General features: G+C 40.9%; 7 protein-coding genes and 1 long non-coding RNA gene across 13 annotated transcripts; 4 read left to right on the top strand and 4 right to left on the bottom strand.

Annotated features, from left to right (window-relative positions):
- Positions 1–115: 115 nt before the first annotated feature.
- On the bottom strand, positions 116–1,049 carry LOC116921604 (zinc finger protein 706). The gene is made up of 3 exons (XM_032927962.2): positions 944–1,049; positions 600–745; positions 116–532 (listed from the first exon to the last, which is right to left on the bottom strand). The coding sequence occupies exons 2-3, from the start codon at positions 741–743 to the stop codon at positions 437–439; spliced, it is 240 nt and encodes a 79-aa protein (XP_032783853.1). The 5' UTR covers positions 744–745; positions 944–1,049; the 3' UTR covers positions 116–436.
- A 282-nt stretch (positions 1,050–1,331) lies between these two features.
- On the bottom strand, positions 1,332–2,949 carry LOC116921600 (60S ribosomal protein L11). Its single transcript, XM_032927957.2, has 5 exons — positions 2,817–2,949; positions 2,471–2,584; positions 1,951–2,248; positions 1,645–1,739; positions 1,332–1,418 (listed from the first exon to the last, which is right to left on the bottom strand). Exons 1-5 carry the CDS (start codon positions 2,829–2,831, stop codon positions 1,383–1,385), a joined length of 558 nt encoding a protein of 185 aa, XP_032783848.1. The 5' UTR covers positions 2,832–2,949; the 3' UTR covers positions 1,332–1,382.
- Positions 2,950–3,455: 506 nt separating this feature from the next.
- On the top strand, positions 3,456–5,707 carry LOC116921566 (dynein regulatory complex protein 1-like). The gene is made up of 7 exons (XM_045172343.1): positions 3,456–3,592; positions 3,649–3,778; positions 3,843–4,047; positions 4,105–4,298; positions 4,368–4,934; positions 4,991–5,093; positions 5,165–5,707. The coding sequence occupies exons 1-7, from the start codon at positions 3,513–3,515 to the stop codon at positions 5,572–5,574; spliced, it is 1,689 nt and encodes a 562-aa protein (XP_045028278.1). The 5' UTR covers positions 3,456–3,512; the 3' UTR covers positions 5,575–5,707.
- LOC116921563 (neurogenic protein big brain) lies at positions 5,577–13,027 on the bottom strand. Its single transcript, XM_032927904.2, has 8 exons — positions 12,526–13,027; positions 12,188–12,314; positions 8,860–8,980; positions 8,632–8,727; positions 7,776–7,856; positions 7,592–7,703; positions 7,328–7,477; positions 5,577–7,200 (listed from the first exon to the last, which is right to left on the bottom strand). The coding sequence occupies exons 1-8, from the start codon at positions 12,845–12,847 to the stop codon at positions 6,170–6,172; spliced, it is 2,040 nt and encodes a 679-aa protein (XP_032783795.2). The 5' UTR covers positions 12,848–13,027; the 3' UTR covers positions 5,577–6,169.
- Positions 13,028–16,278: 3,251 nt separating this feature from the next.
- On the top strand, positions 16,279–18,219 carry LOC116921578. The gene is made up of 3 exons (XM_032927927.2): positions 16,279–16,426; positions 16,557–17,537; positions 17,608–18,219. The coding sequence occupies exons 2-3, from the start codon at positions 16,573–16,575 to the stop codon at positions 18,038–18,040; spliced, it is 1,398 nt and encodes a 465-aa protein (XP_032783818.2). The 5' UTR covers positions 16,279–16,426; positions 16,557–16,572; the 3' UTR covers positions 18,041–18,219.
- A 1,227-nt stretch (positions 18,220–19,446) lies between these two features.
- LOC116921575 lies at positions 19,447–21,377 on the top strand. Of its 2 annotated transcripts, none has more exons than XM_032927919.2 (3): positions 19,447–19,605; positions 19,700–20,726; positions 20,792–21,377. In XM_032927919.2, the coding sequence occupies exons 2-3, from the start codon at positions 19,711–19,713 to the stop codon at positions 21,201–21,203; spliced, it is 1,428 nt and encodes a 475-aa protein (XP_032783810.2). In that variant the 5' UTR covers positions 19,447–19,605; positions 19,700–19,710; the 3' UTR covers positions 21,204–21,377. The 2 variants fall into 2 exon arrangements, with proteins under 2 accessions (XP_032783810.2, XP_032783811.2); XM_032927920.2 differs by having other exon boundaries at positions 19,455–19,621.
- A 268-nt stretch (positions 21,378–21,645) lies between these two features.
- LOC116921611 lies at positions 21,646–25,097 on the bottom strand. 5 transcript variants are annotated; one of them, XR_004393441.2, is made up of 9 exons: positions 24,765–25,096; positions 24,443–24,655; positions 24,247–24,375; positions 24,128–24,177; positions 23,451–24,074; positions 23,150–23,358; positions 22,839–23,032; positions 22,559–22,774; positions 21,646–22,456 (listed from the first exon to the last, which is right to left on the bottom strand). It is a non-coding gene; the product is annotated as an uncharacterized LOC116921611 (long non-coding RNA). The 5 variants fall into 5 exon arrangements; XR_004393440.2 differs by having other exon boundaries at positions 21,646–22,063; positions 22,121–22,456; positions 23,451–24,177; XR_004393443.2 differs by having other exon boundaries at positions 23,451–23,552; positions 23,864–24,177; positions 24,765–25,095.
- Positions 22,369–24,238, top strand: LOC116921569. The gene is given in 4 exon segments (XM_032927914.2): positions 22,369–22,488; positions 22,561–23,157; positions 23,159–23,569; positions 23,652–24,238. Coding segments are annotated over 3 exon segments (1,407 nt in total). The 5' UTR covers positions 22,369–22,488; positions 22,561–22,564; the 3' UTR covers positions 24,055–24,238.
- Positions 25,098–25,330: the final 233 nt, after the last annotated feature.

The following is a 25,330-nucleotide window of genomic DNA, read 5'->3' on the forward strand; positions in this document are numbered from 1 at the left end:
TTTTTTTATTTGTTCTCCTTTAAACTACGAAAGTGAATGTCTAGATTACTCTGACCGAAGCACGAAGGACAAAGATTAGATGTAAGATGATGTAAAAGAAAACTAGAAATTCAACTTCTCGTATCAGTCGTTTATTTGTATGGAAAAAACAAAACACAAGACCACACTCTGTAATGATTGATTTCTGTTTGTTTTTCTTATGAAAAATGGAAAACACCAGGTTGGAGCTGCAGATAAAAATATTTTTCTAAAAAATGATATTGGTCATGTGCATAGTATTTCAAGGGTTTATTGTCATGCCATTGTTGGAAATGGCCAACAAGAGGTAAAGAATGGCAGCTCCTCCCATACCCCATTTACTTGTGAAATTATGGATATTAAAGATGATGAGAGACAGTGATTTTCTGACCCCGTCTTGTAATTTTCCATGATGAAGTTAGGCAGCTACATCTTGTAGGTCAGCAGGCAATGGGTTCTTGGGGTGTTTGTTCTCAAAATGCTGTTTGTAAGTTTTTGGATCTGGCATCTGAGACTGAAGACAAATAAATGAAGACACAGTGAATAAGAATCTCTATTATGTAGTAGAGAAATCTATTTACCTTGCAGACAGCACAAACATGCACTAAAGCAGCCATTGCAGCTTTTTTTTGTTCACTTGCGCTGTGACCCTGTTGCTTCTTAGCTTTGGCAGCCTTCTCATTGGCTTTCTGCTGAGACTGGATCTTTTGTTGTCCACGAGCCATGACTGTCAACGGATAAAACCAAATCATACATTACCGTTAGTCAACAAAAACATTTTACCACATTTAAACTAGGCCATTGCCTAACTAGCGTTCTCTAGTATTTCGATGCAATATACAGCAGCAAGAAATAAAACTGAATTCATACTTTAAGACTAATAAGTTAGCTAACGGTTACTTATTTAAGTAAGAATAATCTTTACCTTATCAAGGTTGTGAAAATACTGCGAGCACGATTAACCACGTCCGAGGAGATCAGCTGTCAAGCGACACTACACTACACAACTACAAGGAGAAAGCAGCTGCTCTCTTGTAAGAAATTAATAGCGGCAACGTGCTTTGCAAGAATCGATTATTCGAATTAAACAATCGATTTACCCCTTCCTCTAACCTTAACATTTCAACCCTCGTACGAAAATCGGGATTGAGCTTGTTTAACGTCATGCTATAGATTTCCCAAATCACGAATTCTTTATCTTTATTCAAGGAATACAAAAAAGGTGAATTTATGAGCTTATGATTTCATGCTTTACCCTTTAAAGATATTTATTTCTTAATTGATTTAATCGCAGAAAACTAACAGTTCAGAAATGGATTTCGCAAAACGATGTATTTTGCAACAGAACGAGGTACATACAATGCTCATGCCTTCTTGGTGGGGAGGATGATACCGTCGTACTGTAAAAAAAAAAAGAATTGTTAAATATTGCGACTGGTTTTCATGGTAATAACAGTGTGCGAGTATTCTTGAAATCCAGTGCTATAAATCTAGCGACTTATTCCGATTTTACACAATCATTATTTAGCAACAATGACAGCAGAGCTATCTTCATGATTCAGATAGTCCAAGCAATAGATGGTGCATCTAATTAAAATAAATCAGTAAGGGTTTCTCATTCTATACCTTCTGCTGGAACCATTTCATGGCATCTTCGCGCTTCAACCGGTGCTGGAATCCAACTTTGCCGGTTTTGCGACGACGCTCGGCTACGCTGAAGCCTATGTGTTATAAATGACGTGATGAAATAAATGTCTCCACAACAGGACACATGTATCTATTTTTTAGTAACTAGCCCAGTAATTAAAGTGGACCAGAGTTGCAATAAATAGAATTGCTTTAGCACATTATTGTTAAATTTTCCCAAGAAAAATTATTGACATCAGTCAAGGGACGATGCTTGTGCAGAAGATATTATGCTTATACAATTACCTGGGCGTCCAAGGACAACATAGAAGTCAAGGCCGTAGATACCAATGGAAGGGTCATACTTGATACCAAGATCAATGTGTTCTTGGATACCAAAACCAAAGTTTCCAGTATCACTGAAGTTTTCTTTTCGCAACTCGTATTCCCTGACTTTCAATCCTCTTTCAAGAATCTCTTCAGCCTTAGCTCCACGGACTGTGCAGTGGACTGCAATCTTTTCGTTACGACGAATACCGAACGAGCGCACGGTATAACGGGCTTTGGAGAAAACAGGCTGTTGGCCTGTAAGCTGTTCCAACACCTAAATAAAAATCACAGCATTTTAACATATATTCACGAACATTCCTAGAAGAAGTTATCTCCATCATTTAGTAACTAGCCCAGTAATTAAAGTGGGCCAGAGTTGCAACAAATGGAATTACTTTATCACATAATATAATGTTATTTCCCACGATATAATATTAACATAAATCAAGGGACGATGCATGTGAATATAAAACACATACTAGACTAGTCAACATACCTTGGCGGCCCTGGTCAATCTGTCACCAGATTCACCGACACAAATGTTCAGACATAGTTTACGAATACGCAGTTCGCGCATCTGATTCTTGGACTTATCCCGCTTCACCTGCTCCTGGAATATTTCGAACACAAAAAGACATTAGTCAATTTTGAATCACTCATGGCCCCACGAATGAAAGAGGCTGATAAGCACCGGTGGCCACAAAATCGTTGGCTTTAAATTTGGATTCTCAAACAAACGAATTTGAAAAAGAAATACTTTCCGCAAATTAAATTGCCAGTAAAATGAGTGGAAAATTAAATGAACGACAGATGAAACCCGATAACAATTCACGAGAACTCACCGTAGTAGCCGTCATTTTGGAGCTTCTAAAAAACAAGAGAAGTTCGGCTAGTTGTACCACCCAGGCAACGCAGCCTTTCTAAAGAAGAGAGGAATGATGAAACATAGTTGCCAAGTCGACAGAAGAATTTAACATTGCACTTTCAGATTTTAAAAATGTTAATTAAGACACACAAAACAAAGATTATGATTTGATTTACTAAATTTTATAATCGAAAACACGTTTTTAATGGATTATAATCTAAGTATGATTTCATCTCGAAAAAAAAATAGTTTGATCGACACATCTCAGTATCGATTATTAACTTTACTTTACCAAATTTCATACAAATGTAATATTGTATCATCATAGTTATCACTCATACATTATGCTGATTAACTGTTATTGTTTAAAAGATTTGATCGTTGACAGACATACACCATATCAGAGAACATATGAAGTATGGAAACTATATATTACACCCGTCAGGCCGTCATGAAGTCTCTTTATGAAATTCGAGTACACGAGCCATTATTTGCACATTGAATCCGAACTCGGAAACTAACCGTACCAGAACTTTTCATAAAATTTCTTTGCTTTTGAAAACCCCGAATTTAGTTGTTGAACAAAAAAAAATACAAAAAAAGTTAAAAGTGAGCACCGTTAGTTGTCCGGTTGTTGATTCGATCGCCACATGGTGACGAATGGTAACAAAGCATGGAAACGAAATCTCGTCAAAAACCGACTGCTCAAAGGACAACGAAAGAAGCGACACAAATGGAGGATCCAAGTATCAGGTACTAGAATCATCATGAATGTATTTCGATCAGTTATTTTTTAACTCGAAAGTCAGGTTAGATGGTATCGTGAAACAATGCACGAAATCAACTGATCATGCTAAACTGGTGGGGGAGAAAGGCGAAGCGGCCTTGCTTACCAGTTTTAATGTCTTGAAACGCCTAAAGGACGATGGCTGCGACTTGGTAATCCATCACTGAATCACGTTTCGTTGTTGTTAACTGACTTTGAATTCTTCGTTTCTGCAAGATCGGAAGTGTTGAATCGAGTTCGGCGGTTCGAATCGGACGTCGATCGAGTCAGCGACGAGCTACTGAGACGGAATGTACGGCATTGTCGGAAGCCTGTTCAAGTCATGTGGATACAGTCAACGTCAAATTGCAGGCCACTTGGACTGAAGCTTTCAAAAACACGGCTCCTCATCAACTGACAGCCGATATCAACGAAATTCAAGGTTTTAGTTTTCCAGAATTATTTCAATAATTTCCTCAAGAACATAAAAATTACACAGGAATGAGTGATGACATATTACAAACCCAACAAGTACTAATTGACCGCCTACGGGAAGAAGTGAACCAGGCCGATAAGACTATCCAACTGGAGATTGAACGTCAGACGGAAGATCTCAGTGTCATGCGGAAAAGGATGAAGGATCATTTGGATTCAACTCGAGCCACCCAGCGCTGCCAACTAGGAGAAATCGATGCAAGTTATTGCAATTGGTGACACTAACGTTCAAATTCACATCTATTTCGTCTCTGTTCATCGTCGCAGTTGGCGTTCGGAAAGGATTACGAATTTTTGCTGGAAGACCACACTAACCTTATAGACCAAATGCTGGCTGATTGGTCAGCCTCCGAGAATCAAATCATTCGAGAACTGAACGAACTTGGGAGCCAGTGGATGGACGATTTGTATCAGACAGACGTTTACTACTACAACGAATGTACCCAGATCCGCAATTCACTCACATCCGACATTCAACTGATTGAGCAAGAGCTGGAAAAACTCAAAGTCGATTTTGCTCTCAACAACGAAGTGTTGGATTACAACTGCCGTGTGCTCAAGCTGAGGGAAGAAGAGCGTGCAGGAGTTATCGTTCAGCACAAACGCAAAATCAACCGATTGACTGATCGTTATCGGCAACTGAAGGAGGAGAGCAACAAGGCCGGCCAGATACGCAGAGAAGAGGAACTCAAATTGATCAAAGAAATTGAGCATTTACGTAAAGATTGCGAATCGATGGAGTGCAAGTTTTCCACCATCAAAGGCGCCAATGATCATCAACTCGAATCTGTTTGTGAAATGGCCGAAGACAGAATCAGCGAACTTCTCAAAAAGGTTTTCTAAATTATACCTTTGCAATTTTGTTGTGATTCGATTTATTTAATTTTCAGCTGGCCAGCATAGACGAACGTATTTTTGTCGAGATTCTGGAACAACCTTGGGACAATCTTGTGGGTGTGTCACGTCATATTCAACCGAAAGCATCCGCTTTGGGTAACTGATAATTTTACGTTCCATTTCAGATTTCCATGAATTTCAGAATTTTTGAAAAAAAAAAAAAAAAGATTCCAAACAACTGGAACAAGTGGTAGTCCGTCTTGAGAAGAATCTCCGGTTCTTGACGGATACAATTTCGGAAGTGGACAGCCCCAAAGAGCGGCTAATGAAAGCATTAGATATTCCAGACGAACACGAATTTCATGTCCTGTTGACTGACATGCATTCAGTGCCCGATTCTGACATCTTAAAAGAATTGGCTTGTTACATCCAACAGCAGCGATCACGACCAGCTGATCAACCAGTAACAACAAGGCGTTACTTGGCTGACGCTGCAACTATCCGGAATCATTTCGAACTGTTCAAGGAGACGGCCGTACCTAAAAAGCGTCTCGACATGTGGAAAATGTTGGCCCGCGCTCTCGTCCAGTACGAACGCATCCTTCGCGGTAAGCAAACCAAAATTAAGAAAGTTTGAAATTCTTTTAACGTTTTATTCAATTTGATCCCTTTTTGTATTGTTGGTTGTGCATGTAATTATATAACAGATCGATTGACGCTGGCAGCGGATGTCCTAGCATTGACCACACAATCTACTGCACTTGATTAGCCAAAAATTGATACGAATATTAAAAAGCGCAAAAATATGAAATGTTTGGATATGAAGATGGTACATTCAAAAAACGAAATGCACAAGAATTCGGAACCATTCAAAAGAAAAATACAGTCACACAAAGACATACATACAGACATTTAAAAAAAAAGTATAATAATTGTTCACAAAAACAAACAAACAAAAGGAAGACAAGATATGTTTACAGACCTTGGCTCTTCTCTAGTCACGCCGAATGATAGACATCGGCCTGCTAAGTAAAACTAGACACAGCACGTCACGAAACATGAAATACAAAAAGAAATATCTCCGAAGAAAATGAAGGGAGAGATTAACTATGAAGACTTGGTTATTTACAAATGGCGGAAGACGATACATTTTCGACCATAAAGGAAGGATGAAAGAAAAATTTGTTTTCGGGTTTAAAATTTTTTTTTTTTTAAACCCGTATTAGCTTTTCTTAATATTGCACCGGTGAGTGAAACGATCCGGGCGAATGTTGTTGTTGACCACTGGGCGATATCAAATCCGCTCGGAATTTCTGAGCGTAATGATGGTGGTGTCCAGCTTGTTGTTGTTGCATCTGGTAAGGTCCTTGATTAGGTGGATTAGGGAGATGAGGACTGAAGGCGGAAGCATGTTGCAGATGTGGCACGTGTTGTTGTTGCTGCTGTTGGTTATAATTGCTTTGATTATTCTCCTGCGCCGGCCATTCGGATGGACTTTGTATCGAATTGCCATGAACAGATCCATAAGCCGAATCCTTGGACGTGTCACTGGGCGAAATAGGCGCTCCAGTGCTGGTCCCGGATGTCTCCATCTGCTCCTGATTGGGGCGACGGTTATACGCAGCCACAGTCGCTTCCGGCCGGTAAGTAGGGACTTTACGATCGTAAAGGCTTTCACCACGCTGGGCGGGCTCGACAGTGGCCACGGAAGGCACAACTTCACGTCTAGTCTGGTAAATAGGCTCCAGTTGGTACGATTCCGGTTTGGAACGATCGTGACCTGAACTTTGAGTTCGTGTGGCGTAGACAGGTTCCCTTGCGATGGACGACGTCAACAAAGAATTGTCTCGTACAGGTCGATCCACATCCGTCATGTCGGCCATGTGACGCGGATGGCGACTGCCGTAAACGCTTTCGGCTCTGCTGCTATTACCGGATGCCGGAGGAGGTTGTTGCGGAGGTTGTCGAGTGGCGTAAATGCTTTCCGTGCGAATGAGGTCGACATTACGAGCGGCAAGGTAAGTGCTCTGCGCCGACTGCAGTTGAGCTCCACGCGAAGCGTAAACGTTGGGCGGCTGAACGGCCGGTCCGGCTGGAGGTTTAGCGTAGACGGATTGCGACCGATTGAGATTGCTCGAGCGGCTGGGTGGGCCAGGTGACTTGCCGCATTGGTAAAGTGATTTCGTACCGCCATAAACCGATTCGGCTCGTTCCATGCGCTGCTGATTGCGCCAGTTGTTTCCCACAGCGCCACCACCGCCACCTGTAGAGTTAAAAACAAATCAACACAATTAGTCGTGTCTCCTTTCCTTTTTTTATTGTCGTAAACAATAAACAAACGCCTGTTCTGATCCTCGTTTGTGCAAAGTCATATAGAAAAAAAAACTCACCACCGCTAGGAGAAATCGGATTGGACGGGCCACCTGGACTAATTGCCGGTCGGTACTGATCGTAATGCTGAGAGCGGGCACTCTGGTAATTGGCCACGGTTGATTTCACATCGTCGTAGTTGTCCTCGTCACTGTGAATGCTGGACGCATCTGCACGTCACAAGAAAAAAAAAAGGGAAACAAGATTTTTTTGTTGGTCAAGTACACGAGACAGTAATCAAGTAAGACGGGGAGGGGGGAGGGAGTGTAGGTGCAGCTGCTTACCACCGTCCGGAATGGATCCCTTACGGCGTTGCGAGTTGCGATACGGGTTGAAAATGAACTCGTACAGGATGGCGGCCAGACAGCCGCCCACGATGGGACCCAGCCAATAAACCTGGAAACAATAAATAGAGTCCACTTAGTGAAGAAAATTGGATTTCATTTGAATATTTTGATTTTTTGTTACCCAATGCGCGTCCCATTTATTCATTACGAAAGCCGGACCAAGCGATCTCATAGGGTTGAACGAGGCTCCGGTCGATGGCAGCTATTTTCCAATTTACATAAAAATCAAAAAAAAAAAAAGAACATTAAATGACTAATAAATTTAAAAATTCAATTGTACAAAAAAAACTATTCGACTTTCTCTTTTTTTAACCCTCTTTGACAATCAAAAAAATGTCCAAAAGGGGGGGGGAAGGATGGCTGGACCCTGGACCACCGAAAAAAAAAAAAAAAGTCTTACACACAGTCGGGGGGAGGTTACTGCGGTAGAATAGTCGAGATATACCATAATCTACGGGTGATAACAATAAAGAGGTCCTCTGGACGTTTCGCACCTGCCGTTTCCCCCCTCTCCCCTTCACTTTGAAAAGTAAAAACCTTTTTTTTTTTCTTATTCTTTCTTCAAACATGTGACCAAAGGAGGAAGGGAGAAATACTTTGTTAGTCTTTTGTCGAATTTTTTTTTTTTCTCTCTCTCTTCCAAACATGGCCTCAGGTATGTGTGTACAGTGGTCTACCAGGTGGAAAGAAGTAAAGAAAAAAAAAGAGGGGGGGAGGGATAGAGAAAAATCGGCTCCTTTTAAGGAACGGTGTTCCATGTCTGTCGCTCGACTGCACCACTTCCCCTCACACACTTGTACGATCATCGCCATAACAATAATTCGACCGAAGCGTGGCTAATTCAACTTGATTGGCAGTTCCAAGCACATTTTTTTTCTTCCGGTTTTGTCAACATTTCTAGTTTTTAAAAAATCAAAGACTCTCCGAGAAAATCCTATTCAAAGAAAAATTAGGAAAATATGTTGGGGCTAACTCACAGCGACAAACGAACAGGCCGTGTAAGTGAGGCCGAGCGTGAGTGGGCCGGGTCCAATGGAGGCCGACAAACCGCGACGATGATCATCCATCGTTGTCTGCGGGAAAAAAAAACACGATTTTGATTAGCAAAAAAAATATTTGTCTTAAACTCGAAATCGTGTTGATAGTTTGTTAACGTTGGTTATCTTGTTTGAGAGATAAAATGTCTTTGTGTGTGTGTGTGTTACCAAATAGACGAGCGTGATGACAAATGTCAAGCACAGTTCAATGCCCAGGGCTTGCCAATCAGATAAACCGGTAGAGACGATGGTAGCTCCAAGGTATCCTTGATGTCCAGGACTGGTTACTCTAAAGAAAAATAGAAGAATAAGAAAGTTTTATTCCGGTTGCGTAGGCTAACGTTTTTGAAATGAATTTCAATAGAAAAAGGAAGGCAAGTGAAAAGCGCTATCCATTCGTCACCGATTTATTTTCGCTGTCGTGTTCCAGTGACTTTATGCGTGCGCTGAATGGAGGGAAACAGGTCGCGTAATAAATTTCACTACCGTTTTATTTTTTATTATTCACTTTGACTGGAATTTCTTTGGCCTTTTTTTGTGTGTGTGATCCGTTTTCAGCGCGAAAGCAAAAAATAAAATAAATAAGTTCACGCGGTGGAAACTTGGAATGTTGCGAGGGTGGCAGACAACTGGAACAGCTGCATGTCGCCTCCTCCAAGATGCGGATCTCCCCTCTCGACAAAAATTTTTTTTTCCTCCCTCTGCCATCTCCAACCAGACAACTGCTCGAGTTATTGTTAAAAAAAAAAGAGGAACAAGTGCTCAAGTTTCCAGTGAGCTTTCAAACTGTTCCAGTCTGACACTACACCCAGCAGCAGGATTCGATTTGGAAAAAAAAAAAAAAAAAATTCTCTCTCCTCCGGCTGTTGTTGTTTTATAAGCAACTACTGCAAGAGAACATACGGGGATACGAAGGGGGTTAGGCCGACCCCCACCCCCCCTATCCTTTTAACGTAAAATAGTAGGGCTGTATAGATTGTTGATGTTCAACCTCGTGTGACGCCACAAACATTTCGCCCAACGTGTAATTGGAAACACACATGTCGACTATCCCATAGGCCCCCAATTTTTTTCTAACACACCGGATGGGGTTGAATGGATTCGAAATAGAAAAAAAAAAACAAAATAAAGGTAAAGGAGGTTGTACAGAAGGGGGGAGATAGATATTTTCGATTAGTATTACACTTTGGAAAGCTGCACAATGGTGTGTAACTTTAACCTTTAGATCTCCTACCCTTTTCCATGTCAATTGTATCAATCGGTTTTTTGTGTGTGTGTGTGTGTGCCCTACTCCTACCCTTTAAATGGGAAAACGATGGGCGGAGTGAGTGAAGGAAAAAATGTGTTCCTAAGAAGAAAAAGGTCGGACAGATCGAGGACGACGACAGGAAATGCCACATTTCTACTCGGTACAAAAAGTAAGTAACTGTTTCTTTCTTCTCCTGCGTCAATTCAGACGTCAATTAAGTTGTTCTCATTCCCAAACCAACTGCCCATCCCTCTTGTCCCGAAAAAATAATAATTCAATGTTGCGCTACAGTCGAAAAAATTCTTCTTCGCGTAGTGGTGAAGTGGTTTCACAATGGAGTGATCCGGTTACACAACTTGATCAATAAAAAATAAAAAAACTCAATCCTCCTTAATAGAGTAGGCCTACCGGAGTGGGACTATCACTTGGAAGCTACACGATTGACTGAATTCTAATCCGCATCTCTTTTTTTTTTATCGGGAACGGGTTTAGGGTAGATATCCGATTGGGCATTAAATCTATAAATGTTACGTGGCATATTGACACTAGACTTATCGGGCGCAGGTGCACCCTTATCGGATGATCGCTCCCAGAGATTCTTCAGCCCGATCCGAAAACAATCAGAGAAAAAGAAATCGTAGGGAGGCGTGGATGCAACACACGCATGAGGGACCATTTTTCCAAACAACAATGGAAGGAGGGAAAAATATATAAAACTACTGCTACTACTCTGCCCCCTTTATTTAGGCTTTCATGATCGCTTCATCAAATTTCTTTTTTTTCAATTCAAAAAAATACCTGACAAGATTTTTTTCTCTGGCGAGTAAGAAAGAAAAAAAATCTTTTTGAATGGAGAGAGAGGAAAAAAAAAGGAAGCCTCTTAAAATATCCGCCTCTCTTTCTTAACAAAATGATGAGTTCCAGAGCTTTTCAAGATATTAGCGTCGTCTCTCATTTCTTTCGTTCTTCCTAACTCGAAAAAAAATGAAGCGCAAAAGGGCGTCACCCTGTGCACAAATATTGTGACGTCAGCTCGATTTGTTCAAGTGGCCTCCTTTTCTCTTCAACGACATTTGATATGATCCAATCGTTTTTTTTTTTTTTTTAGTTGGACCATTTTTTTTTTCTTTCTCTCTCTGCCAACCATCAACTCATTTCGAACGACCCCCAAAAAGATCTCAAATTCAACGACGCAAGCGCTTCTTCTTCAATGCATCCGACACCAACATTCAAAGACATTAAAAAACACCATCACGTTTTCAACTGCTGAACAAAACAAAAAAAAGTAAGAGCGAGAGAGAACATTAATTCAAACAATAAACTAAGAGGATTTAATTGGGTCCTACTCCGATCCTAAAAGGGCAGACCGGCTCGTTTGGAAAGAAGGGATCTAACGCTCAGTTTTCTATTCAGCTAAAAGATAAGTATATATCTATATACAGTGTATATATACATACACAAACCGTAGACGAAATAACAAAAGGGGGGTCTCGCAAGATGCAAAGAGGGGGGAACTTTAGGGGAAAAAAGAGAGGGCGGCGAAGTCTAGAGAAGGGGGGAGATGAAATAAAAATAATGAGTCAAGAAAAGACGGCCAACGGGGTCAAACATCTGGCAAGCAGAGGCTCTCAGTTGTGCGTGGCCTGCTCAACACAAGGCGAAGAAATAGACAAACAAGTTTGGTGTACTGGATCACTGGCTTTTCTAGTTTTCCTGTTTTGACCAAAACGCAGAGACAAGATGAATAAGAATAGTTTTCTAAAAAAGAAGTTATCTCTCCAATAGGATACGAAGGAAGTGAAAGACATTCTTCAATAAAGGAAAGAAAAGAGGCTTCCTGTTTTTTCAATAAATTTGCGGTTTTTCGATACGCGTAAAAACGCAAACAACGAGTGTCTTCTTACGACCACGAAAAAGGCACGTTGCCAAAACCAATTCCATTTCTTTTAGAAATGTCCGAAAAGGCAGAGCGGGGGAGGTGTAGTATACGCAGAGCAAGAGGGGGGTAAGGTCATTAGGAGGTCAACCATCTATTTCCGGCGTGTATAGGAAAGAAAAACGCATCAAACAAAAAAAGAGAGTAAGAGAGCGAGAAAGAACACGTGCTTGTTATTCTAGAGCTTTAGGGGGGGGGACAACCAAAGTTTTGTGGTGTCAAACTACTTTATCGTTTCCGACACAGACTGCCCACATATTCGGAAAAAAAAAATGACCATTAAATAAAAAGAATAAAACTTTATTATTTACCCGTAAAGAAGAGCGGCTCCTGCAATAGCTCCACCGCCTTGTGACGTGACGTAGAGCAAAGCTTTCATGGGTGATATTTTGCGAGTGACCAGCAAAGCCAATGACATAACTGGATTCAAATGAGCTCCTGTCGAACGCGAGAAAGAAACAGATGTCTTAGTGTTGATGAAAACCACAAGAAAATGTTTAAAAAAGTATGTCAGCAAATCAGTCGACGACTAACAGCCTCGTTTCACGATGGTTAGCATCTCGTTAGTTCTACTAATGGAAGGCTACTTTGGGGAGAGAAAAAAGACGTAAAAGATAAACAGACACGACAAAGTACAAATATATCAGACCAGATATTTGGGCGAAGGAGAGGGTGAGTGCTGCCACAGAGAAGCCGGAAGCCAAGGCGATGCTGATGGCGGGTGGCGTGTGCCCCGACCATGGAATGAACGAGCCGCAGATGATGAAGACGAGAAAAAAGGAAGCCAGGCATTCGGCCACAATGGAACGCCAGAAATCTAGCGATCGAATTTCAGCCTGCATAGGTACCCGCATCTTGTTGCCATTTCCCGCTTCCTCCTCCAAACGGGCCGTCTCAAAACGTTCGAGTAATGTCGTCATCAAATTCTCAAGACCGGCACTCGTCAACGGTGTCGTCGCCACACTAGTCATTTTCCGTTTTGATTCGTTGCAATTTCCTTGTCAACAAAATAAATAACAACAACAACACGAATAACAAACTGGCGGAATCACAGTCGAGAAATAATTTTCAAGGAAAAAAGTATATCTCGTGTGATTATCTTCGCCCGACCATCACGCAGAATGCACTGTTTGTAACTGAACCTTGAACACATGTGCTCATCACTTCTAAGTGCGCCTTTGCCAGCGAGTGGGATGGCAGAGACGCCTGGTGGCCAAACACTCAAGAGTGGGAGGAGCTTATGTTTAGAGTTTGAAGACTATTTGCTATTTAGGATATGTTTCTTTTTATTTTCCTGGTGTCTCTTCCTCAATTTTGATTCCTGTCTTTCTATGCAAATAGCATAACGCTACATTTATCGAAATTGTATGCAAACGATTCATTATCTTGGAACATAAAATACATGGGGAAAAAAGGAACACGGAAAGTTCTGTTCGCCGACTTGCACGTGCTGCACCACAGTTTATTAATTAAACCGTATTATTTTTCTTAGACACAACATATGCATACGGAACTTTCACCGACACCGGTGTTTTAAATTATGATCATGGGCATTATTTTTAATCAGATATCCATTTACGGAGGCCATCTTTTTTTTTTTTTTTTGTTGGTTTGGCCTGAAAGGAGGAGACACTGATCCGGGTTCGATGACCAATCTCAATTAGACTAATTATAAGACTGGTGTGCCAATCAACTGACAACATCACACAGATGGTGCTTCGGTCGTATTTGAAGGTTTTTCTTTCACACGTGTCTGCTACGCGTCTTCTGCTCCAAGTCTGTAGTTGATTATCTTCACGCTATACTGCTGTACCTTCTGATCTAAATAAAAAATGTACGTCTAAAAAGAATAACAACCACGATGTCACGAAGGACACCAATCCATCATTATTTTCCGTTGGGTTTCAAAGTAACAACCGTGACTGTATGTGTGGGCAATGGTCATCCAGACCGCAGGATAATTTGTCATTGGTGGACACTGACATCTGCCGACAGAAATTTATTATTCGAACCGAAATTCCATGCAGAAAATAAATTCGTCCTCCTGGGCTGACACCTCTTCGGTAATGATCAAACAAGTCTAACAAGACAACGTCTTTTTTTAATTATCTGTTGATTTTGATGTATATAGGAACAAAAAACTGGAGGGCAGTCAGAGGTCGATGAGGAAGCAATTGGTCTACGTAAATTCAAACAGGAAAAGTAGATTTTCAACATGTTTATCGTGAAACGAAAACACTTTTGCCACTCGAAAAAGTTTTGAACACAACTAGTTGGCGGTTTTTCTTTAGCACGTAATAGCTACATGACAAAATGATACCAGAATTCCGTGAGAAAAAAGAATACGTCGAATTCCCTTAGTCATGTGAAAAGGAGAAGAAAAAAAGAAGAGAAATAATTCGCCGTGATGGCGGTGAAACGGCAGCGATTGGTCCTTTGCAGGTTAGTTAAAAATGAGCATGCTGATTTACGAGTATGTAATTTTAACCGGTTAAGCCGGTTGGTGTGTTGTCTCGCTGGGCAATCCTGAAACCACTATGACAAAACTAACTAGCCAGGATATGATTTTTGTTTTGCTTGAAAATGTAGGGGTGCAAAGCTATTCGTCCTGGCAGCACAGGACACAAACGAAAGCCAAACGATAAATTAATATTTTTCTAATTTCAGCCACCTGAAATAATCATATGCTACTAAATGATAATCGTAAACAGAATGATATTAGAACATCTGTTTATTTTTTTTAGTTGCGGAATTTCGGGAAGATTGTGGAAAAGGAAACACCTGGCTGTCTCAGTGTTTAGGTACATTTTCTTTTTGCTCTTCCCTTTTTAATTCCTGGTCATAAAAGAGTGTTGAATTTAGGAATGTCATTTCTTGATAGTATGACTATAAAAATACGAATAGTCGGCATTACTTCTATCCGGCAGAGCCTCTGTTTCTTCCTACCGATAAATGATGATGGCTGATGTCATCCACCTACATCAGGACAAGAACGTGAGCATCTAGCGGTCATTTATACAAGTAAATGTTGCATTCCTAATGTTTAAAGTGGATTCTCTCTAAATGTTGACGTACAAACGTACCGACGTACTGTACGAGAGTACGACGTACCAGAGTCAACTGTAGTATGGAAATTTTATATATTTATATTATTCCTTACAAACTTAAAAACCTGGAAAAGGTATGTTACAGAGTGATCGGGAAGTTGATGATTTTGGGCGAAAAAAGTAACGGGAGAGCTTCGCTGATTACCCTACAAAGCCACCAAGACTGAAATCAAACTCTCTCCTAATGTTACGATATCTCGCAGACATTTATGACAAAATACGGGAGTTTAGAAATCAATTGTTATTTAGTCTGTGTTGGGCCTGTAACACAATCGAAAATGCCACGAAAAAAAGGAGAGACATCTATTTGCTTTCTCTTTCTCCCCGTCATAAAGAGCAATCGATGCAAGTGGAAATTTCTCTTTATTCGTATTTTCACATGACATACTGCTTTTTCGAGACTGAGTTCGAATTTTTCGATCTCATATAGTTACTTCGATGTACCTGCAAACCTAAAATAGGGCTACTTACTATTCCTTGCTATCCTGCCTAGCAATCCTCCATTTCATGGACCATAGCCACTTGGCCAAGATTCTATCGAACTGGAACATTTAATTTGCCATTTCCCTGTCAACTATGAAACTCAAGATTTAACTCTTTCTACTAGCCACGTTACTGGACACCCTAAAATGTTTCAACATCAGATCTCTCTCGCTGAACTCGGATCGAATTTCTGGCCTTCAGGGCAATCCGTATCGGAATAAAACGAATCAAGTCAACATGGAGGTGACCCGTTCACTATCCTCAACTGACTGAAAAGAAAAACTATTTACAACGTATCGTAATTCGCTGAAAAAGCGAAAACATGCGGAAAAACACAAGACGCAATACCTGTGGCATTTAGAAACTTAACAGACAAATAAACTGTCTAGCGGTATCATCGACAAAAACTTCTTTCTTTGATAGCCTACGCCTTCAGGTCTTTTATGGCGATGAAATTTGAGTTTAGCAAAGAAACAGCTTCTGCGTATATACTATCAGTGGGTGACACGAAGAGAGAAGAACATTCAGCAATGTGTCAAAGAGAAAGAGAATCAGAGAAATAAAACAATCGACGACGGCCATTTACTCCTAAAGTAATGTGCTCTCATTTTCTCTTTGATGGTGTCCGGAAGGTAAAGCGGTTGATCTTGTAGACAAGTGTAACGTGACACTTGACTCGGCGCTTTGTGTGTCAACCCGCAATTAAACACAGAGAAAGTGGAAAAAGATTGTAACATGAAAATGCAATAAAAATTGAAGGGGTATGCGATTCAATGATGGAAAACGTGAACAGACTGGGCGGTTGTGTGGTTACCTATAAAATGCGACGAAAGATGAAGTAAAAGTATCAGTTGCCTTCATTTCTCCATTGATTGAAGTGACCGAGCTCATCGTCTTCAACTCTTCGCAGTTTCTACCTGTTTTGAAAAACAACATCTCCTTCGAGTGATTCGAGTTAAGGTAACTACTAAACGCCAGTACGAAGCAAATTACATTGAACATTATTAGATGTTCAATGTTATTATTACTAATATTATTATTAATGTTGTTATTACCTATAACAAACATTTGAAACTCATTTTACCTGCAGATTCTGAAAAAAAAAAATGCGTTCCACCATTTCAATTCTTATGCTGGTGTGCCTATTTTCTGCCATCCACTTTCAACCGAGCCATAGCAGCAGCCATCAACCATCGGGCTACAATCTGAAAGGATTGTCCGAGACGCGATATGATGACGGCAAACACGGGATAGACGTCATTTCTTCGAGGAAATTCGGAATCGGCCTCAAAGCTATCCTCTTCAAACCGTTGCTTTTGCTGGCCTTGGCTAAAATCAAACTTGCCCTTTTGGTTGGCAAACCACTCGTCTTATTAGCTCTTAAGAAGCTTCTCCTTAAAGCCGTGCTGGGCAAGCTGTTGCTCAAGATTCCTCTGATCTTGTTGGGTGGTAAAGCCTTGGTCGCAAAGATGTTGGCTCTCAAATACGCCCTCATCACCAAAGGATTGGTTGGATTAAAAGCACCGCTAGTCATGCTCTTCCTAGGAGGCTTCCTTAAGGGCCTGTTGAAAGGAACTGGTTTAGGATTGGGTATTGCTGGTTCTCTCCTCAAGTTAAAGGGACACGGAGCAAGCGAAGAAGAATACGATGACTCGTATTATTACCCACCTGTTCAAACCTACGTTCTTCCTCCACCTGCATACCGCGCTCCAACACCCTATTCTTACGGCGCTCCTGCGGCTCCTTCCTACGTCAATGGCGCAAGTCTTGGCGGACACAATTTCGAATCAGGAATTTCCGGATTCGGAGGAGGTTACGGAGGTGGCCGTAAGAAGCGCAACGTAAACGAAAGCGGAGAAGAATTTGAAGACAGTGTCGAGGACTTCTCCGGAGAATCAGCTGATGATCTAAAACTTGAATTTGAAGCAGCACGCACCAATGGAAACGCTTACCTTTACATGGCAGCGCAGTTTGACGAGCAATCCTGCGGCCGTCGTTTAATGTGTGAAGTCTACCAGAAGCCAAAAGAAAGCCTAACTGAAGACGAAATCATTTTGCAAGACATTTTCGGGTACTTAATTATAATTCATTTTTTTTTAAATCAATTTCATATGTAAATTACCTTTTTATTTTCTCTTTAGTTATCCATTGCCTGCATTGAGGGATGAAGACAAAGGCACTCCGACGGAAGCCTATTACAGAGCAGCCCACATTGGCGCGTCCCATCAAGGCCGTTCCAGCAATCAAATGTGCGCTCGTTTTTATTCCACTTGTCCGCACAATACTGAGCAGTTGATCCACATCTTTGTTACCGAAGATTTTGAAACCAATGAAGTTGAACATGACAACCGCCCTGTTGCTCATCTGCAGCCACCTCAGACGAGCGCCCGTCTTCCATTCTATCACCACCGTCAGCCAATCTCACCTGCCCAGCAATGGAAACCTGCAGCTAGGCCAATCCAGGCACAGCAGCTCAACAAAGTTAATACTGCACCAGGGCCAGTTAGGCGGCCCGTTGTAGCAGCTCCGGTTACACCACTCCGGCAGCGATTCGTTGCAGCCCCAGCTGCTTGAATAATTGCCAGTGGAACAAGGCCCACTGCCTGGGCTGTCGATCAGCCCCAATCTGTTAATCACCGCACATCACTGAGATATTAGCGTTGCTTCTTCGATTTAATTCATTTAGTATAGAGAATTTTCGTTTAATCCCATCTATGATGTCAGAATGTGCAATACAATTTTAAGAATCTAAATGGTCTATACCTTTCAATCGACGACGATAAAATTAACGAGTGGATTACCTTTCTCTTTTACACGGTCATCTTTGAAGTTAAGTGTTTTATCAAACAAAGTGAGAAAGGAGGAAAATCATTAGTTAGGTTATGTTATTTCTATTGCATTGTGAACACCTTGCGTTTTCCTTTGAAGCATTACTCGGCACTACATTTCCTGATAAAAATGTAATAAAGATGTGTTTTACCTTTAAGACTCCTGAAAAGAGGAAATTTTCCGAACGAATCTTCGTTCGATTAGGAAGAAAGAAATTAAAGCCTTGGCAGGAGGACTGGGATCAAAGATTTGATTGATATCCTCCTTTCCAGCAAACATTTTCATGCTCCGAACACTGAGCTTCAGGGTTAACACTTGCCTACAGATCAAATGTGTCATTAAGTAATAAGATCGTTTGCAAGTTAAGTCCAGGGATGTTTGTAAAGATCGCACGCAAAAAAAGATTCGGATCATTTGACGTTTTAAATTGAAAACATCAACACATGCAATCGAAAGATTGTCACATTCAACTCATAACAAAATCAAGTTGAATTATTAAGTAAGAGATAAGAATTTATGGTTATTTAAAAGAAATGTTATGAAATGTTGAGCGAAGTCAAACATATTTTATAAACAATTGTTACGTTAGCATCAAGTTTGCGTTCCCTTGTCGAAAAGTAGAGAAACTTTATTCAATGACGCAGAACTTCACTCCTACTTTCACTGCCATCATTAACCTTATACTCAAAGATGGATTCAAATTATTAACTTTGACAAACCCTATAGCCATAGATACGTATAGCTACCGCTAGACAGGATGTGTACGTTAAAGAAAAACGTATAAACAAATTAACCAGTAGCCGGAAAATAGCACTTCTAAGGGTACGTTGTTCTAACTTAAGTTTTAAGCAAAACAACACAAAGGAAAACGATGGAATTCGGGAAGTAGACGAGATCCAATTGCTGTTCGAATATCGTTTCTCTTTGATAGTGTCCGGAAGGTAAACGGGCGATTTTGGCAGACAAGTGAAATTGCGCACAGTTATGACAATTCGTTTTCGTTTATGTGTCAGCTCTTGGTCAGTCCTCTAAAAATCAAGAAAGTGGAAACAAGTTCCATAAAAGACACAACATATAGAAATCAGAGATTGTGTGATCAGAAATCAATGCGAATACGCGGTGGACTATTTCCACTATAAAATGCGTCGCCATCAACGAGAAATGGCATCACTTGTTGACACTTCCTCTTCAGTTGAGGTGATCGAAACACAAGCTCCAACAGCCATTGTTTCAGTGAATTTTCAACTCTAAACCACAAATTCAGTGCTTCTCGACAGCTCCTTACCTTTGTTAAAGAAGACATCAAAAAGGTTATTAAGTTAGAAAGTAAAACCAATTAACAAATTCAAGTTTAAACGCTGTGGAAGAATCTAATCATTAAACTTCAACATCCAATTTTCAAAGGTTTTCACAAAATGCGTTCCAGACTATCAATCCTCATGCTGATTTGCCTGCAGCTGGCCATCACTTTGCAGCCCAGTCAGAGCAGTGTCCACCATCCACCCGGCTTTAAATTAAAAGAACTTATCCATAAAGGATTTCACGAATTAGAAGCACTGCACGAGAAGCATGCTACTGGCAAAGCCGTCATTCAGTCCCGCAAATTTGGTTTGGGCATCAAAGCAATCCTGTTGAAACCCCTACTTTTAATCGTATTAGCTAAAATCAAACTCGCTCTTTTGCTTGGCAAACCTTTCGCCCTTTTGGCCCTTAAAAAACTATTGCTCAAAGCTGCCCTCGGCAAGCTGTTGCTCAAGATTCCTCTGATCCTCCTCGGTGGCAAGGCTGTCATCCTCGCCAAGGTGTTGGCCCTTAAATTCGCCCTCGTAACCAAAGGTTTGATTGGATTAAAAGCTCCACTTGCCCTCCTCTTCCTTGGTGGATTCCTGAAAGGCGCAATTGGAGGATCAGGATTCGGTTTAGCTTTAGGTCTTGCTGGTTCTCTTCTTAAACTAAAGGGACTCGGTGCAAACGAAGAAGAGTATGATGAACCAAGTTACACTTACCTTCCTCCTCCACCTCCTCCTGTCTATAGTAGTGGACCTTCTCCTTACTCTTACGCTCCAGAGTATAGTGCCCCCGCTCCTTTGTATTCCAACGGCGGAAGCTTTGCCGGAAACAGTTTCACAACAGGTTACGAGAACAACGCAGGTGTGTTCACTGGAGGTTATGAAAATGGCCGCAAGAAGCGCGACGTTGAAGAAGAAAATGAAAGCGAAGAAGAATTTGATAGCGAAGAGGATAACTTTGAAGAATCGCCGGAAGAACTTCGTCTTGAATTCGAAGCTGCGCGGACCAATGGAAACGCTTACCTCTACATGGCCGCCCAATTCGATGAGCAATCTTGCGGTCACCGCCTCATGTGCGAAGTCTACCAGAAGTCACAACAAAGTCTGACGGAAGACGAGAAAATTTTGCGCAATATTTTCGGGTAAATCCTTTTTCCCCTCTTCTGCTCGGATAATCTAAAACTAACTGATTTTCTTTTGTTTACAGCTATCCGATGTCTCCGTTGAACGAGGAAGATAAAGACACCCCTAAAGAATCGTATTACAGAGCAGCCCAAATTGGGGCTTCTCAACAAGGCCGTGCCAATAACCAAATTTGCGCTCGTTTCTATTCAACTTGCCCTCACAATGCTGAACAACTCATCCGCATCTTTATTGCGGATGATAACGCAAACGACATTGAAACTGGACATCGTCCAGCCATTCAACAACGGCCTCAAACCAGCGTCCGTCTGCCGTTCTATCATCAACGCCAGCCATCCGTTTCACCTGTTCTTACCAGGTTGGCCCACAATCAACAATCACACGTAATCAAGACCACCCAACAGCAAGCGAGACGGTCCACAGAGACTCCTGTAGCACCTCTTCGGCAAAGATTAGTTTCACCAGCGGCTGTTTGAGTCGCCCGATGAGACGCTACACATTCCACTAGATGGTCTGTCGATCAGCCCGATCTGTTTTCATTCACATAGCTGACCTATTAACACTTTTTTTTATTTTAAACTTGATGATTTTATGATTGAAAACGATTAGATCCTTATAATGAATGAATGCAATAAACAGATTCATACAAACTCATTGAGTTCCTTGACAAGTTGATGTTTATCTAATGTTGGGTACTTCCTCTTGATATCAAGGTAGAACTGATGTAGGTAGCTCTTCCGGGGAATCTAGAATTAGGTTGAATCACTTATGCGGATGCAATAATTAACGTAGTAGAGAGTTCCATCATAACAGCGGACTGACAACTTCTAGTAGTCTTAAGGAAATCCTTAAAATGGCGATAATCAATAGACTATGTAAATGATAAAATTAGAATGATTCGCTAAATATATACACCAATAATGTATAATTGTCCTTTGTAATTTAATCAAAACTGCGATTGATGGAATTGAATAAGATGACTAACAATAATTGATATACTTTTCCGGCTAATAGTTTAACTTAGAATAAAACAAAAACGAGCTATTAACACCACTGGCCTTCGACGATACAATCCTCTTCTTTTACACTTAAAAATGCATAAATCCAACTGTTAAAAAACAGACCATCAAGTTAAATAAAAAAAGCAAATGGCATTAAGAGACGATGGTAAATTTCAACCCTTTACGCATTCCAAACTTTACCCTCTTTGTTGTTTCACATAAAACATTTAGATACCCGTACTATAAAATAATTCTTCGTTATGCCCCACGGCTATTCCGGAATCCTCAAATGATTAGTTTTCACTAGCAGCGAAGGTAGAAACCGTTTTTTTTTTCTAAAGAAAAAACATGGATTTCGAGGATATTGACGAAAAAGAAATGGTTCAATATACTTATCTATTTTGCGCATTTTCTCTTTAATAGTGTCTGGATCGTGAACCGGGACTTTTTGTAAACAGGTGAAATGCAAGATTTGATTCCGCGCTGCCTGCGTTTTCTTCAGTGTCCCCATTAAACCAAGAAAGTGGAAAGAATTTATAGAAAAGACAATAAAACGTTGGGGAGTATGCGTGATGATATGGTGCTAAAAAAATAAGGACTATATAGTTTCCTATAAAACGGGACGATTGAACAGCAAAGAGTATCAGTGGCTTCCATCGCTTCCTCAGCTGAAGTGACCAACTCAAAGCACCTCCAACACAAAGTGACATTCTACAATCCGTGCTCATCTAAAATCATTTCAACAAAACACCCAAATAAAGTAACTTGTAAAATAGTAGAGTTCTAATCACAAACTCACAAAAATCATCTAAATTCCAATTGCAACTTACAGGAAAATGCGTTCAATCCTTTCCATTGTAACGTTGATTTGTCTCCTGTCGGTTGTCCACTTTCAACCAAGCAACGGCGTACACCAACCACCGAATATCGAATTAAAAGGACTCATTCAGAAGGGACTCGATGAACTTGAAGAACTCCATGCCAAAGATGTTAGCGGTCCAGACGTAATTTCATCTCGAAAGCTCGGTTTGGGCATCAAAGCGATCCTTTTGAAACCATTACTTTTAGTCGCATTAGCTAAAATTAAACTCGCTCTTTTGCTCGGCAAACCTTTCGCCCTTTTGGCACTTAAAAAACTGTTACTCAAAGGCGCCCTCGGCAAACTGTTGCTCAAGATTCCTCTGATCCTCCTCGGTGGCAAGGCTGTCATCCTCGCCAAGGTGTTGGCCCTTAAATTCGCCCTCGTAACCAAAGGTTTGATTGGATTAAAAGCTCCACTTGCCCTCCTCTTCCTTGGTGGATTTCTGAAGGGCGCAATTGGAGGATCAGGATTAGGTTTAGCTTTAGGACTTGCTAGTTCTCTTCTGAAACTTAAAGGACTCGGTGCAAATGACGAACATGATGAACCAAGCTACACTTACCTTCTCCCTGCCTCCGCCCGTGTACAGTCCATCTTATTCTCTCGCACAAAGTGGCCGCGCTCCTCCTCCATATTCACCCACAACTCCGGTACACTCAGCCGCTCCTTCGTACTCGGAGATCAACGGTGCCAATCAATTTGGATCAGATTACGGAAGCAGCGCCAGTGGACACGGAGCAGATTACGGAGTCAGACGGGGCAAACGCGACACTGAAGAAGGAAGTGATGAAGAGTTTGATGAAGATTCGGTTGAAGACATTCAACTGGAATTCGAAGCAGCACGCACCAATGGAAATGCTTACCTTTACATGGCCGCGCAGTTTGATGAACAATCGTGCGGCCGCCGTTTAATGTGTGAAGTCTACCAGAAGCCAAAAGAAAGCCTCACAGATGATGAAGTCATTCTGCAAGACATTTTCGGGTGATTGATCACTTGCATTTCATTACATTCAGCTTAAAGTGGGAGAATGGACAGATGTTTAATTAGATTTTTGTTCTACTAGATATCCACTATCTTCCTTGAACGAAGAAGACAAAGATACTCCAAAGGAATGGTATTATAGAGCTGCTCAACTTGGTGCCTCGCATCAGGGTCGATCCAACAACCAAATTTGCGCCCAGTTCTATTCAACTTGTCAGTACAACGCCCAGCAGCTGATTCACATCTTCATCACTGAGGATATTAGAACAAACGAAATCGAATCTGATCACCAACCTGCTGCCCACCTGAAGCCTCCTCAAACAAACGTACGTCTTCCTTTCCATCATCCTCACCAGCCAACCATTTCCACTGTCCAGCAAAGGAAGCCTATAGGGCCGTCTCATGGACAACATCCTCACGTCACGCAGCAAAATCAAGGGCAAGTGAGGAGACCCACAGAACAAGCCCCTGTGACACGACAATAATTATTACAGGCACAGGTTGCCTGTATTACCATTGAAACTAAGCTTCACTTTCAAATATGATTATAGATTTTACTCTTGATTTCTGTCAGTCCATGAAATGACATGTAATAATCTCTAGGTGATCTGTTAACATACTACGACAATTATCAAATAAAAGTGTTAATAAAATAAAACGAAAATAAAAGATCTGACCTAATAATTGTCCAGCAGTAACGCCAAGTCATCAGAATCAAACAGAATTTAACACGTGTGTTTTGTAGAAGATGAACTGATTTCGTCAGGGTGTTGGGAAACTCCATGACTGTAATGCACAACATTCGTCTAATTAAAAAAAGCACCGTTTTAGATAATTGCGTTTAAAAAATTTATCGGCTTAATTGTGGTTTACCTCCCAACGCGAATTCTCCTAAATTGTTCCAGCCTCACTTGACCGATCTCGTGAATTTGGCCAATTGTATAGCGATGTGGACACATGATGTTGGTAATGAATTTTAGTGATAGTTTGGTTATAATTCTTGTCTTTTATTCGATACCGTGTTGAATCAGCTTCGGAAATACATTTCCTTCCATACTGTGAGCTCAAGTCAAATTACATCGTACACTGAAATGCGAATAAATTGCGTAAACGTAATGAGAAAAAGATAAAAAGAAAATTGTTTAAGTTTGAGATTAGAAATCAGTTAACAAAGCATTAACACTTGGACTTGTACCTGTTAACACTAACTGCACCGCACAGATTGAGAGACACAGAGACACAGAATTTCGAAAATTCAGACTACTGACATAAAAGACGCAATCGGAGTCTAAGACAATGAGATAAGGATGGGGCAGGAAAAACCAAGGCCTACTTAATGGTTAAGGCCTGTAAACATGTATCTACTGCCATGAAGGCGACAGGTGTAGCCAGAATTCCTATCCCTGCCCCTGTGAGAGCCAATAAGACGAAAAAGGGAGGCGAAGACTTCGCCATCTGGCGTTCAGAATCGAACTCGTTGAAAAATAAATATTGAGGCATGAAATGAAAAAATAAGCAAAAAATTAAGGGAAATTAGTTATGAAACGGATATATTTTTTACATGCATAACAATCAAATAAATATCATTCGTTCTATTTTCGAACCTGTCGAATGTACAAAATCTTGTTTCAGCGTGTGTTCACGACTTAAACGGAAATAAAAAGGCAGGAACTGTTATTAGGGGTTGAGAATGGAATCAAAGAACGGTGTTAGAAGCTATTAGATGCACGGTAATTCCTCGATGCGCCTTAAATGTGATGC

Source organism: Daphnia magna, linkage group LG4 (assembly GCF_020631705.1).
Source record: "Daphnia magna isolate NIES linkage group LG4, ASM2063170v1.1, whole genome shotgun sequence".
Classification (NCBI taxonomy): Eukaryota; Metazoa; Arthropoda; class Branchiopoda; order Diplostraca; family Daphniidae; genus Daphnia; species Daphnia magna.

What these genes read in the sequence shown, in the direction of transcription:
- LOC116921604 (XM_032927962.2), bottom strand. Translation starts at nt 743, where the DNA reads ATGGCTCGTGGACAACAAAAGATCCAGTCTCAGCAGAAAGCCAATGAG. An exon ending in ATGTTTGTGCTGTCTGCAAG is followed by an intron (nt 533 to 599) that starts GTAAATAGATTT and finishes ATTTGTCTTCAG; the next exon opens with TCTCAGATGCCAGATCCAAA.
- LOC116921600 (XM_032927957.2), bottom strand. An exon ending in TGTTGTCCTTGGACGCCCAG is followed by an intron (nt 1,740 to 1,950) that starts GTAATTGTATAA and finishes TATAACACATAG; the next exon opens with GCTTCAGCGTAGCCGAGCGT. An exon ending in TGAAATGGTTCCAGCAGAAG is followed by an intron (nt 1,419 to 1,644) that starts GTATAGAATGAG and finishes TTTTTTTTACAG; the next exon opens with TACGACGGTATCATCCTCCC.
- LOC116921566 (XM_045172343.1), top strand. Translation starts at nt 3,513, where the DNA reads ATGGAAACGAAATCTCGTCAAAAACCGACTGCTCAAAGGACAACGAAA. An exon ending in AGGACGATGGCTGCGACTTG is followed by an intron (nt 3,779 to 3,842) that starts GTAATCCATCAC and finishes CGTTTCTGCAAG; the next exon opens with ATCGGAAGTGTTGAATCGAG. An exon ending in CGATATCAACGAAATTCAAG is followed by an intron (nt 4,048 to 4,104) that starts GTTTTAGTTTTC and finishes AAAATTACACAG; the next exon opens with GAATGAGTGATGACATATTA.
- LOC116921563 (XM_032927904.2), bottom strand. Translation starts at nt 12,847, where the DNA reads ATGACTAGTGTGGCGACGACACCGTTGACGAGTGCCGGTCTTGAGAAT. An exon ending in CTCCTTCGCCCAAATATCTG is followed by an intron (nt 12,315 to 12,525) that starts GTCTGATATATT and finishes CGCGTTCGACAG; the next exon opens with GAGCTCATTTGAATCCAGTT. An exon ending in GGAGCCGCTCTTCTTTACGG is followed by an intron (nt 8,981 to 12,187) that starts GTAAATAATAAA and finishes ATTTTTCTTTAG; the next exon opens with AGTAACCAGTCCTGGACATC.
- LOC116921578 (XM_032927927.2), top strand. Translation starts at nt 16,573, where the DNA reads ATGCGTTCCACCATTTCAATTCTTATGCTGGTGTGCCTATTTTCTGCC. An exon ending in ATTTTGCAAGACATTTTCGG is followed by an intron (nt 17,538 to 17,607) that starts GTACTTAATTAT and finishes TTTTCTCTTTAG; the next exon opens with TTATCCATTGCCTGCATTGA.
- LOC116921575 (XM_032927919.2), top strand. Translation starts at nt 19,711, where the DNA reads ATGCGTTCCAGACTATCAATCCTCATGCTGATTTGCCTGCAGCTGGCC. An exon ending in ATTTTGCGCAATATTTTCGG is followed by an intron (nt 20,727 to 20,791) that starts GTAAATCCTTTT and finishes TTTTGTTTACAG; the next exon opens with CTATCCGATGTCTCCGTTGA.